Source organism: Hoplias malabaricus, chromosome Y, assembly GCF_029633855.1.
Source record: "Hoplias malabaricus isolate fHopMal1 chromosome Y, fHopMal1.hap1, whole genome shotgun sequence".
Lineage (NCBI taxonomy): Eukaryota > Metazoa > Chordata > Actinopteri > Characiformes > Erythrinidae > Hoplias > Hoplias malabaricus.
The window spans coordinates 74,945,906-74,959,442 of NC_089820.1; the positions used below are offsets into that span (position 1 = coordinate 74,945,906).

At 37.8% G+C, this 13,537-nt stretch overlaps 3 protein-coding genes across 4 annotated transcripts; 2 read left to right on the plus strand and 1 right to left on the minus strand.

Annotated features, from left to right (window-relative positions):
• The first annotated feature begins 426 nt into the window (after positions 1 to 426).
• Positions 427 to 5,467, plus strand: LOC136678083 (vitamin K-dependent protein C-like). Of its 2 annotated transcripts, none has more exons than XM_066655912.1 (9): positions 427 to 633; positions 1,880 to 1,962; positions 2,443 to 2,600; positions 2,673 to 2,697; positions 2,782 to 2,892; positions 3,431 to 3,571; positions 3,749 to 3,870; positions 4,007 to 4,124; positions 4,325 to 5,467. In XM_066655912.1, the coding sequence occupies exons 2-9, from the start codon at positions 1,890 to 1,892 to the stop codon at positions 4,882 to 4,884; spliced, it is 1,308 nt and encodes a 435-aa protein (XP_066512009.1). In that variant the 5' UTR covers positions 427 to 633; positions 1,880 to 1,889; the 3' UTR covers positions 4,885 to 5,467. The 2 variants fall into 2 exon arrangements, with proteins under 2 accessions (XP_066512009.1, XP_066512008.1); XM_066655911.1 differs by lacking the exon at positions 427 to 633 and adding an exon at positions 1,120 to 1,649.
• Positions 5,468 to 6,816: 1,349 nt separating this feature from the next.
• On the plus strand, positions 6,817 to 10,484 carry LOC136678599 (vitamin K-dependent protein C-like). The gene is made up of 8 exons (XM_066656646.1): positions 6,817 to 6,957; positions 7,409 to 7,494; positions 7,794 to 7,951; positions 8,049 to 8,073; positions 8,382 to 8,519; positions 8,713 to 8,834; positions 9,077 to 9,194; positions 9,522 to 10,484. The coding sequence occupies exons 2-8, from the start codon at positions 7,422 to 7,424 to the stop codon at positions 10,079 to 10,081; spliced, it is 1,194 nt and encodes a 397-aa protein (XP_066512743.1). The 5' UTR covers positions 6,817 to 6,957; positions 7,409 to 7,421; the 3' UTR covers positions 10,082 to 10,484.
• Positions 10,485 to 10,544: 60 nt separating this feature from the next.
• Positions 10,545 to 12,816, minus strand: LOC136678600 (dual specificity phosphatase 28-like). The gene is made up of 3 exons (XM_066656647.1): positions 12,321 to 12,816; positions 11,940 to 12,028; positions 10,545 to 11,391 (listed from the first exon to the last, which is right to left on the minus strand). Exons 1-3 carry the CDS (start codon positions 12,663 to 12,665, stop codon positions 11,319 to 11,321), a joined length of 507 nt encoding a protein of 168 aa, XP_066512744.1. The 5' UTR covers positions 12,666 to 12,816; the 3' UTR covers positions 10,545 to 11,318.
• Positions 12,817 to 13,537: the final 721 nt, after the last annotated feature.

Genomic DNA, 13,537 nt, shown 5'->3' on the forward strand with positions numbered 1-13,537 from the left:
TGAAAGCCTTACAGAAGATGAATATATGAATAAATAATTAATATGACGAACAAAGCTAAATTCTACTCAAGATGTCAATCATTCAAGGCCTTTTATGAGAGAGGAAATCTCTCTTTAGAAATGTTGTATGTACATCTATAGAATCATAATGAATACTGTGATTAAAAAAACAAAGAAGAGCTTAAGGAGAAAATATCTTATTTCTGCGGAGTTAAACAGCCCAACAGAGGTGTCCATTTCACTCAGACACATTGTGTTACAGAATGTAAACATTACCCTTTACTTTTGACTATGAACCCTACTATCACTAAGTCTAACCCTAGTGAAGAACGCAGATAGGAGCTCAGGCAAGTTTTGGGAAATATATATGAAACATAAAATTTGTCAAGGTAAATATCAGAGTTAACCCATTTAATCCCAAATGTTTTCCAGACATATAAATAACCAATTTATATGTGATTATTAACCTTAGGGCGGCATGCTGGCTCAGCAGGTAGTGTCACTGTCACACAGCTCCAGGAACCTGGGGTTGGTGGTTTGAGTCCCGCTCCGGGTGACTGTCTCCTTCTCCCTGTGTCTGCATGGGATTCCTCCAGGTGCTCGTTTCCTCCCACAGTCCAAAAACACATGTTGGTAGGTGGATTGGCGACTTAAAAGTGTTCATAGGTGTAAGTGTGTGAGTGTGTGTGTTGTCCTGTGAAGGACTGGCATCCCCTTCTTGGTGTGTTCCCACCTTGCACCCATTGATTCTGGATAGGCTCAGGACCCACCGCGACCCTGAACTGGATAAGCGGTTTCAAAAACAGTTGTCCTCTATTTACGTTAAAATACTCTATTAACCTATTTGTTTTTTTGTTGTTGTTGTTTTTTTGAGGGCTTCGATGCAGTCATCCTCTTCTTGTGGTGCAACAGTTCTGGTCATGTGACAGTTTACTCTGAACATGTGACATGGCACATATTTCACTGAGATACTTTCTTATTTATATATCTGTGCTGGAATATTAAGAAAATATAGAAAATATATCGAATGAATGAACATATTTTTCAGGAACATATTTAGAGCTACAAAAAATAATAGTAATAAAATTTACGGTCACTGTTGTGACAGATGGGATTTCATTCCCTTGATCTGTATGTGTGTTCTAAAGAGCATATTCTATCTAAAGCAGTTTGTATTGTTTTAGACCAGGCATTATATTTTTAGAGAGAAATGTTCTGATCTTGAAGTCTGGCTGTTTTTGGTTATTTGCATTTGTCCATTAATTTGGGCTGACCAGAGGTTGGAGGCTTGGAACAGACTGTGGACTGTCAGTAAACAGATGATAGTTAGTCATTAACACAATTTAAACACCACATCAAGCATTCCTGCTCCCTTTATATTTTTCAGCATACGTAAGTAAGTAAAATGGTTATTTGGTTTTGGATCATATTAATTTAGCAGTTCTGTGTATTCTCTAACCAGTGTATGGTTTTGTGAATGAAAAAGTTCAGATCTTGTTAAGGTTACTTCTGTAGTGTTGACGACTGGGGATTAAAGACAAGACAGGACTACACTTAGTCAACTTACTTAAGTGATGGTGATGCCTGTGTTTCTTTATGTATCTATAATCTAAGGAGGAATCAGACTGTATTAATCTGTTCTTTATCTGGTAAGAGGAATCTGCCTTTACTTTTTAAAACTAGATGCAGTAATTAATTTATAGAGCGTTGTGTGATTGTTGTTTCATACATGTTCTACTATGGACAATATATGCGTATAGTATGGGATTAAATTGCAGTAATTTACTATGATAGTAATAATGTTGTTTAGGTTAACTGTTACACTATGTAACCACTATATCTTTGGTAACATAAGGATTTCGATCTCGTTCTGTCTAAGGTTTGTGACAATGGCGAGGAGATACTTCCTCTGCTTTATTTTGCTGAATGTCCTCTGGGATTCTACAGCTCTCAGCACATCAAGTAGGCTGGCAAATTTTGATATTTCATATTAAATCAATGGCATATTTAATGAGTTCAATCCTTGGTTAATCTAACTGAAATAAATGTGTGGCAAAATTGTTCAAGACTAACCAAGAAACTATTGATCTGTTTGTTGGAAGGTGAAAAAAGATTCTCATGACTCTCTACATTTGTCAGAATAAGTGATATTTAAAACAAATAGTAAATCAATCTGATTATTAAATTATTTTACTAAATAAATAAATATTTAACATTAATATATAAACATGGACTAATAACAAATGAAAAATAAAAAATAAGAATTTAAACAAATAAATGAATAAACAGAGGAATTGCTTTGTGGACTGTTTTATTATAAATAGAGGATATTAAACAATGTTAGTTCAGACTTAAAAGTGCTTTTGAACAAACATTTGCATGTATAGCCCTTTGTTGAATTCTCTCTCTCTCTCTTTTTGTCCTGTCTCTTTTATGTATTAGTTTTCTACAGTAGCCCAAATGCTCATATGCTCCTGCGCACCAAAAGAGCTAACAGTTTCCTGGAAGAACTCAAGCCTCCGTCACTGGAGCGAGAGTGTGTGGAGGAGCGCTGTGATTTCGAGGAGGCCAGAGAGATCTTCCAGACCAGAGAGACCACGGTCAGTCACTGATATCACTTGAACATCTTATGCTAATGGTCAAATACCTGACTCTGTTTGTTTTCATTACAGCTGGAGTTCTGGACTCAGTATGTAGGTGAGTATGTATCTTCTCTCTGTTTTTAAAGCTATACTGTGGCACCATACTCAAAACACTACAGTCTAGTGTTATGTATGTCAGATGGCAACCAGTGCATCCCAAACCCCTGCCAGAATGGGCCTTGTGTGGATCAGTACCAGTCCTATGTTTGCAACTGCAACCCTGGCTTTGAAGGAAAACACTGTCAAATACGTGAGTCCACATTTACAGTTTCATCAGAGACTATAAGGGATGTGAAAGGCAAATGTCATTTCAGGTCAAGGTGAGTGGTCTTTATAGTCATTCCCCAGTATGTTAAAAATATGTAAACAAGCCTGGTGCTAGAAATGGAGTTACAGTGTGTTCAGATATGTGGAAAAGCAAATTTAGTTACAACCCAGATATCATTGTCAGATGGTGAAATGACACTGACAGAATGATTTTGGGTGGAAAGGTTTTATCAGAAAAAACTACAAGCCATTTAAGTGCACTTTGCAGGTTTGTCATTAAGAACTGTATCTCATCTGTAGCATCACATGCATCATTGAAAAGGGACAACTCTAACCCCCCCACACTGGCCTGTTATTATTTAGATAGTGGGCCATTCCCAGCACAGTTGTGACGCTGACGTTTTAATGGCAGAGTAGTGTGTAGTCCACTGGTACTTTTCCAAAGTGTTAAAAGTGTGTGAAGGTGGATTACAGTGAAAGCTGGATGGCATTCTGAGAGTCATGTGTTGCCTGTCCCACAGAAATCACAGCCTTTAACTGCTCAGTTAACAATGGGGACTGTGACCATAACTGCCATGAGAGAAAGGAAAAAAACGGACGTTTCTGCAGCTGCGTCCAAGGATACCAACTCCACGAAAACTACAAAGAGTGTACTCCAAAAAGTGAGGATATGTGCTCATACCTTCTCTCATTTTAGCTGAATATAAATGAACAACTGAGTGCTAATATGAGTGTGAATGCCGAATCATTTCAAAATCACAGAAGGCTTTCCTTTATGTGAATACAGAATATACACAACTTCTGTATTCAATGATTCATGGTTTCTCTCTGCATTCCAGATCAAGATTCCTGTGGGCAGATTTTGATCGCCAAGTCAGTTTACAGTACGAAGTCCAAGTCAGTTATAACACCATGGCTCATGGGTGGTGAGGTTGGCAGAAAGGGAGACAGTCCCTGGCAGGTAGAGTAATTGTATAGACTAGTGCATCATTACATGATTAGGACATGCATGATAATGACCTGTATTGTGAGAAAAAAAACTGCATTTGTAACATTAGGTCATTATGGTACCACTGATCTGTGTATGTGCTCTCTAGGCTCTTATATTGAATGCCAAAGGAAAGTTTCACTGTGGGGGTGTCTTGATTGATGAAAGCTGGGTCCTCACTGCTGCCCACTGTCTTGAGACAAGTCTTCGGTTCAGTGTCAGACTAGGTTTGTTCTTCTTTTGTTCTAAATCAGATGGTTTTTAATGTTGCCGTTACATGATATTGAAGGGTGACCACTCACAGGTGCAAATAGCTGTTCAGGCTAATATTGTGCCCTTGTGAAACAGACACTGAATACACCAAACCTGAACTGTCACCCTCTAGTGCCTGACGTAGACATTGATGTTAACATTTCTGTCTCTTTAGGTGACTATTTGCGATTTGTGAATGAAGGAAGTGAAGTGACCATCCCTGTGTCCAAGATTATCCCTCATCCAAAGTACAACCCTTTGACAGTAGACAACGACATAGCTCTCCTTCGTCTAGCCACTCCAGTGAAATTCAACCAATACATCCTGCCTGCGTGCCTACCAAGCCGCAGCCTTGCAGAGCGTGTGCTTCACCTCAACGGGACCCAAACGGTGGTGACCGGCTGGGGCAAACAAAACGAGACAGCGTCCCACTACAGCCGGGCTCTTGGCTACATCACCGTTCCCTTGGTGGATCATGCAGAGTGTGCCCGCCACATGGTCAATAACTTGACCCAGAATGTGCTTTGCGCTGGAATTATAGGCAAGGTTAGGGATGCCTGTGAGGGAGACAGTGGTGGTCCCATGATGACCCTGTACCACAACACATGGTTCCTCATAGGCCTAGTGTCCTGGGGCGAAGGATGTGGCCGTACGGACAAACTGGGCATCTACACCAAAGTCGCCAACTATCTGGAATGGATTGACAACACCCGGAAAGATGTGACAGTCCCTTGATCAATTACTGGGATTACACCTCTACTGTGCACTCACCATGTTCACTTGTTGGGCTTCTTGTTTACTATGTCAGGGTGGTAACACGGCTGCACAACACTGTGTATGTTAATCATTTTTCAGCCTTAGCAATACTGAAATCACAGAAGGATGCAATATGTATACATTCCCTCCAGCGCATCACAATTATTTTTTACTCTGTGCTATTGCAAATCATTGTCCCAGATGAGTGTCTGTGTTCAGTGGGAATCAAGCTATTCTTGCAATGCAGTCCTACAAATGTAGGTTATTATACTAATTCATGTAATTGTGTGTTCACTGAATCACTAAATATTGCAATTGTGACTGAGGAAACACTCTTTGTAATGTACTCTTCTGGAGGAACAGGGCAGTGTATGCAGCAAGGGGATGACTTGGAACTTGAGGTGCCCTCACATAATGGCAAAGCCATTTTTTTTAGGAGTTAATAAATGCTTCCTTATGTTTAATCAAGTGTGCTGTGGATTTAATGAATACATACGATTAAGGAGAACATCTGGAAACAAACTTTGATCTTCATACTTAACACATCTGCTACTTTTCAGAAATAAAAGGAACTTTTTTTGTATATATTATATATCCACATTTTAAAACTATACAAAACAGACATATATGACCACTGATCCCCCCCTTCCACCTTGTGACATAATAAACAATTTGCTTAGGTACCTTATTTCTAAAGGGACTGTTCTTTTAATTAAATTAAGTTTGCAAACTTTAAAATCAAATCTCTTTACCTGATGGGGTATAGCATTGTTGATCACAATTCCTGAATAAAACCTTTTTTAAATGCCCTTCTGTTTGTATTGCACTTTGCTTATTTGTAAAAAATATGGCTTAACAGCATCATGTATTTAATTACTCAGCATTTTTAAGAATGAGACAGTGTGAAAATTCAGTTATATTTTGCATTCATGAACATGCTTATAAATATGCTACAACTTAAACATTAAAAATATTTAATGATTCAATAACCACATAAATCATGTTGGCCATGGATTTCTCCTTCTCAAGCTGAATCATAAATAAAACATGAGGACATTGGAACATGTAATATAGTGTAGTATGCGTTAAACTTTAGTTGTTTTTAGTGATTTGCACTGTGGGGCTATTTTGCACTGACCAGATGGTATCAACAGACTGTGGACTATCAGTAAACAGATATTAGTTAGTCATTAACACAATTTAAACACCACATTAACCATTACTGCTCTTTTTTAGATTCAAAGACCCTCATGGAACTGGCTTGTAATACACTCACTCACACATGTATATATACTCACTCATTTTTAAAAGCTGCACCACAAAGGGGCGCTATTTTTCATATACTCACTCGCTTTTAGGGACTGTTCTACAACAAGGTGCTGCTGTGCTTTGCACCAGCGACACATTTTGTCCTGGAACATCTTTTGTTACTTTGTTTAAATTTGAATGATTACTTTGTATCTTACTTTTTTTTCCACTCTATAGCTAGGTTTTCTTTTACCACAATGTGTGATAAAGCTCGGATGGTGAAAGCTAGCACAAGTTGTAAGTAGCACCTCCTATTGAGGTGAAGTTCCACCTCATCTTTGATAACTGTACCTAACACATCATTAATATACAGTTCAACATGCTTGGACTAGAACTTTAAAATATAATAAATATATAGAAACATAGATGGGAAAAAAAACACAGTAAAATCTATGACCTTCTATTTTCTAAATATTTTGCCTTAAATTATAAATACTTTTATTAACAACTTAAATATCACTGCACTATTAAAATCAAAACCCAAAGATTGCTGGTGAAACTGCCCCCCCCCCACACACCCACACACACACACCCACACACACACACATACATACATACACACACACATATTTGATTTGGACAGCAGTGTTGGTCAGAGCTTGGTCTAACTGCTAAGGCTTACTCTTGCAATGTTTATCATAGGGATTCAGGACAAAACAGAGAGAGCTAGGCATTAATGCCTTTTTCCATAAAATTCTCACTTTAAGAAGGAATCACAGCAAACTTGTCAGATCTGCTAATCTGGTAAGATATGTCTGTTTTTACATAGTAAAATGGGACAGAGGTGAGATATAGATTTAGAGAACATACCAGAATAAATCAATGAGAAATTAGAACAACTGAAGTGCCTTGTGTTTTTATACACATTCTAAATAATACATGAATTGTATCATTGACAGCACAAGACATAAAGATATTTCTGTACAGAAGGTGTTTAAAAACACAAATGTTAGAACACAGTCAAATAAACAAAATATAATTTGAGTAATTAGTTAATGTCCAGTATTAAGTTTACCTACTCCGTTTTTCATCCTTCATCGTGAGAAGTCAAACCAAATCTGTGTTCTTATAAAGTACACATTGATCACTCTACTGAGCAACTCCTTCCTGTTGTTTTTTTAATGCAATTTTTTAATTAAATATAAAACCCTCTATGTTTATCAAATCTATGTTTATCATACTTATATTTCAACAGTGTGTATGAGACCATGGCAAGAACACCCTTCCTCTTCTGCCTTTTTTTGATTTTCCTCTGTATTTCCATGGTTCTCACTATGTCAGGTAAGATGCCCATATTTAATAAAGAAAAATAAATCTAAAGTGAATTAAAACCTTAATTTCACTTCAATATAACAGAAATAAAAATGTTTTAATGCATGGTTTGGGAATTGTTGACAAACAAACAAAGTAACCAAGTAAGTATTTTTTGGGAACATTACAGAATTCCAGTGTCTTTGAATATTTGATCATGACAAACTCCAAACAAATCCTGGACTATTGATGTTAACTAAATGAGATACATAAGGTGGAGCTTTAAGTTAAGTATCCGTCTCTTTTTAGCCCTGTCTTTTATGTATCAGTTTTCTACAGCAGCACAAAGGCTAACATGCTCCTGCGCACCAGAAGAGCTAACAGCCTCCTGGAAGAACTCAAGCCTGCGTCAATGGAGCGAGAGTGTGTGGAGGAACTGTGTAACTTTGAGGAGGCCAGAGAGATCTTTGAAAACAGAGAGGCAACGGTCAGTCATAAATATGTGTAACTATAAAGTGTAAACTAAAACTGACCAAATGTGCCTGGAAATATATGAACTAATAATCAGTTCTTTTCTCTTACAGTTGGAGTTTTGGGAGCAGTACGTAGGTATGATTTGTTTTTGCTAGAAGGTACAACAGACCTAAAGTCCACCTTGAACCCAGCTAGCCCATGTTTAATGGGCTTCACACAGACAAAATATGTTAAATAATTTATTGCTTTTTTTAGTTAATTTCATATTTATTTATAACTGTAACTTTTTTCCTGATTTGAACGAGTGAAGAAGTAGTTATATTCTTTTGTCTGGAGTTGGTCAGTGATTCTGCTCACTGTTGGTTGAAAGTGATAGTAGAACAGCAAGAAACAAAGGGTTGGTAGTACTGTCTTCTAATGGTCATGTGTGACCTGGCCCTCAGAAAGCATCACCTTTAACTGCTCAATGAAAAATGGTGACTGTGACCATAACTGCCATGACAGGAAGGCCAAAGACGGACGTTTCTGCAGCTGTGTCGAAGGTTACCAGCTCCAGCAAAACAAGAAGTGTATCCCCACGGGTGAATATTCCTTCTGACTGTAATAGACTACAAGAATTAAAATAACAGTAGATATGGATAAATATTAGATTTCTGGAGACAACCCATGTAGTATTTATTCCTGTTTGGTAACAAATTAGTTAAAATAGCTGGATATGAGTGATATGAATGCCAAATGTAATAAAAAAGCATAGTAATTATTTCTAATTTCCAGATGAAAACTCATGTGGCCAGATTTTGATCGCCAAGTCTTCTCACAGTACTAAGCCAAAGGAAATTATAATGCCATGGCTTGTCGGTGGTGAAGTTGGCCAAAAAGGAGAAAGTCCCTGGCAGGTATTAATTTAATATTTTAAACATAGAAGGAACATCAAGATCAAGAATCATGATTTTGAAATTGATTTCCAATAATTACTTTGCTGGTCAAAAAATACCCCAAACGTAATATTAGATATCAGACTTTACTTTGCATTTGCTCCTGTTAACAATCCACTTCAAGCCTTTGGATATTTATTCCCACATTCAAGATACTTGAGGAGTCTTTTCTGATATTTCAGAATATATTTTGTGCTCTCTAGGCACTTCTATTGAATGCCAGACGGACTTTTCACTGCGGTGGAGTTTTGATTGATGAAAACTGGGTCCTCACTGCTGCCCATTGTCTCCAGGCAAGCATACGCTTCAGTGTCAGACTAGGTATGTCTTCCTTTTCCCGCTAAATCAGGCAGATAGCAAACACACGATGAAGCATTATTGTGTATGCAACTTTTTTTCTTATTTGGGAACATTTATTTTATATTTTAGAATGAACAGATAGGTTACAGGGAATGTGATAATGAGTAATACGTCTCATAAATACAGGTAGAATTTAACCAGTTAGGCTTTCTGTAATGTTGTTAGCTGTTCCAGTAGCTGTTGTAGTCAAATTTACAAGGAGTGTCAAAATGCAGCTTTTGACAAAAGAAACCACTAGCTTTGATGATCCAGGACCTGTAAGTGACACTTCATTTTGCATTTCTTTAGGTGAATATTTGAGGTTTATGAAAGAGGACAGTGAAGTGACCATCCGTGTATCAAACATCATCCCCCACCCAGAGTACAACTCAGTAACGTATGACAACGACATAGGCCTTCTGCGTTTAGCCACTCCAGTGAAATTCACCCAATACATCCTTCCGGCGTGCCTTCCAAGCCGCAGGCTTGCAGAGCATGTGCTTCACCTCAATGGAACAGAAATGGTGGTGACCGGCTGGGGCAAACAAAACGAGACAGATACTCAATACAGCTCTGAACTCGGCTACATCAAGGTCCCTTTGGTTGATCGCGAAGTGTGTGCCCGACATACTGTTAAAAACCTGACTGAAAACATGCTTTGCGCTGGGATAATAGGGGATGTCAAAGATGCCTGCCAGGGTGACAGTGGTGGTCCCATGATGACCCTGTACCACAACACATGGTTCCTCACAGGCATAGTGTCCTGGGGCGAGGGCTGTGGCCGCACAGACAAACTGGGCATCTACACCAAAGTCTCCAATTATCTGGAGTGGATAGACAACACCCGGAAGGAAGTGACAGGCCCTTGATTTATCACCAGAATTTCAATTCTTTTTGACACGACCAACAGATAAACAGTGGCCACTTTTCTTCATTTCAGATCTGAAAAAATCCACAGGTGTTTGTGCCTATCCGTCCACTGCGAGAAGATAACTGAGTGTGATGGGTCTGAAAGTAAGTTAACTCTTAAGGACCTTATTTTGGAAGTAGGGAAATATATTCCTGCAGATATATTTGGAAAAAAGAATTGAGGTCTCCTAAAAATGGAATCTATAATTAAGGCAAATATGGATACAGTAAAAATCTGTGCTTTATTATAGACACTGTTTACTGTGATTACCTCACAAAACCAATTTTGCTAACTGCCTATTTGTTTGCATTTTGTCATTGGTTAGAAAACATGGCATGGAGGAATCATATATTTAATAAAGCTGGTTAAAAAAAATATTACAGAATGTGATAAACAGTGTATTTATTGATCCAGATAATAACAAACAGGCACACAACAGTGTTATCGGGCTACAGTATATGGCTATTTTAAATCTGGATTGCATACATTAAGCCCTGTTATGAGAAAGCTTTGTTATATCATAAATATGCAGTAGCTCTGAAATTTGTCTTTGCAGTTATGAAACAAAACAAGTATTGACCTTAAAAATCAATTCAATAAGTTAAAAGAGGTACAGCATATCTGCTAACAAGACAAAAGCCCTTTCAGCACAATAAGCCCTTAGAAATCAAGAGTTACAACAGCTGTATTGATATTATGGCCTTTAACAGACACTCTTGTCCAGAGCAAATATAATACTTGATATACTACTTATATGTAATTACATAAATACTTGCATTCATATTCAAAATGTATTCTATATCAGCAGGTCTTTTAGAGGCCACAAATAACAGAAATATAAGAATGTTAAGAGTCTTCTTCTTTCTGTGCACACAATAACAAGAATAACAATAAATTAAAGAATGAAATATCTCCTTTTCTACTTTCAAACACAAACATGGGAGTGAAAGTCCAGAATCTATACTTTCTACACAAACGTTCTGCTAGTTTCACTGATCCACAACAAACAAAATAACAGAATTATTATTAATAATAATAATAATAATAATAATAATAAAGTAGGAAAACGATACCTAAGTGTTACGATAGTTCCTGAGTTTGGAAAGAGATCTTGCTTGAGAACTGAATATCATCATGTTTTAAATCTGCTTTTAGTGAAAAAAATGAAAAAAAATATATTTACTTTATATATTTTATTATAACACATGTCCTCTTTGTGAAAATAGTCGCTGTAGAGAAAACTGTAGGCATTTGTGTTTCTGTTGTGTTCTGAAAAGTGGAACAAAAGCACTATCAGTGACAAATCAATCTACTTTTACAGAAATCCGAACTCTGTAGTGTTTAAAGGTTCATTAGGCATAACAAATTACTGGCTTTCTTCCTATAGACCTGACTTGAGGGCCAATATATAAGGCAGTATGTAAGTAACACAGTTCAACAATGAGTTGTTTAATCCTTTTCTAAGGTGGAAACCTGAGTCGCTGTATTTAACCCCTTAAACTACAGGTTAAATAATCAGTTATTAATCTTAACTTATTATTCATAAATAACTCTAAAGCTACTAAATATATATGGCTGGATTTAATCACTAAGTAAAAAGGGACTATATCAGTAGAAGTGTTTATTTAATTCTAGCCCAAATTATGCTTTAAAATATTCAAATGATTCATGTGTGATCACACTTGTCTCCTCATTCTGATATTTAGAGGATCTGCAACTTTGCATGTTGTTCATAAACTACTACTATATACTGCAAATACTGTTTGAGGACTTGGTGACGTTAATTTGGAGAGATGTTGGAGCTGCTGCTTGCTGACCTTCTAACCTGCAGCTCCTGTTCATATCGCTCCAGTTGGGCCCAAAAGCCCGGATTGGGTTCCACCACCGACCGGGCACTTTTCACTACCTGAGTATATAAGTGGAAACAGTCATGAGATTAAAAAAGGTGCTGCTTATTAAATGTCAAAAACAATACAAGTCTAAACATCAAGTGTCATATGATAATGCAATATGCAGTTGCATTTTAGTATGCACACAAGAAGGATAGGAGCCATTAAAAAGAATTTGATTAATTTCATTAATTACATTTTAATTAGAGATAGTCTGCAAAAAACACTATCTGCTTTTGTTCATGCTTATAATAATATAAATTACCCGCGAGCCCATAGGAAATTAAATATCAATTGCTGGTGGTTTACCTCGAATGCATCTGTTAAAGAGAAGCCTTGGTGCTTCATTAAGAAGGCCACACAGACTGTGGCTGACCGACTGCGGCCATTTTTGCAGTAAACCACCGTCCGGCCTCCTCTGCCTGCTTCACTGTGGATGGCATCAGCACAGCGGTCGAAATACTTATAGAGGTCCTCGTTGGGGTCATCGTAGACGGGCACTCGGAAAGTGCTGACCCTGGAGGAGGGGAAGGGCTGCTGTTTGGAGACGTTGATGCAGAGTGTGACTGCCTCCTTCTGGATGAGCTCATCGCTGCATGCTGAGCGGGCGTTGCTGATCAGCAGGGATTCTGTAACCTTACACAGCTGAAGCATGGAGCTCAGTTTGTGTGAGGAACAAAGAGAGAAACTACAGCCCAGTCTAACTCCTACATGACTTACATAAAATCCTCACATGGCCATGGTACCCTCAGTTCACCTTCAGCCTTAAATCTGCAGGAAGTCTTACAAACACAGTAAAACCGTATCCTAGTGTACGAGCTGGCATGAGAAAGGCAATGCAGAGGTCAGTCTGATTCCACAGAGTGCTGCTATATTTACAGCAGAAGCCTGAGGTTTCCACCAGGTCCTAAAGCCTCTCAACCAGATCTTCAAGTAATTAGAATCTTTCTGGGAATATTGAATATATACATGCATTTTCATCCAATGTCTACTTATTATGCCTGTATAGTATTACTCACCAAACACAGATCATAATTCACAAACCACTATCACACTTTATATACACGTTTTTGAACAGCTTTTCTCATCCTGAAGTCTTTAGGCAGCTGCATTAGTTTATCTGATATTTTCATTTGATAAGAATCTCTGACAAGATTGGTGCTGTAGTGCAAGTATTGTACGATGTCCCTGTTACACAGTTCTGGGGCCTCTCCTCACCTCAGTGTAGATTTAGATGTGTTCACCCAGTATCCTCTGTGTTGGTGTCCTGAACATGTTCTCACATATCACTCCTCTGACCTTAGGCCCCTGCTCACCTCACCACTTACTATTCTGAATGTGCATAATTTCTGGTAGTCTCCAGAACCACTTTCTGTTTTCAACTCAAAATCACACTGTGTGAACAGACTTGCTGTGCTCCCCTAGAAACAATGTAGGTAAAATCTCAAAGTCTGTGATTTGGATCCCTATTTTTTTTTATGTTGTTTTGGCAGTTAACAGTGAAAAAAATAGTTAAATAATAAAAT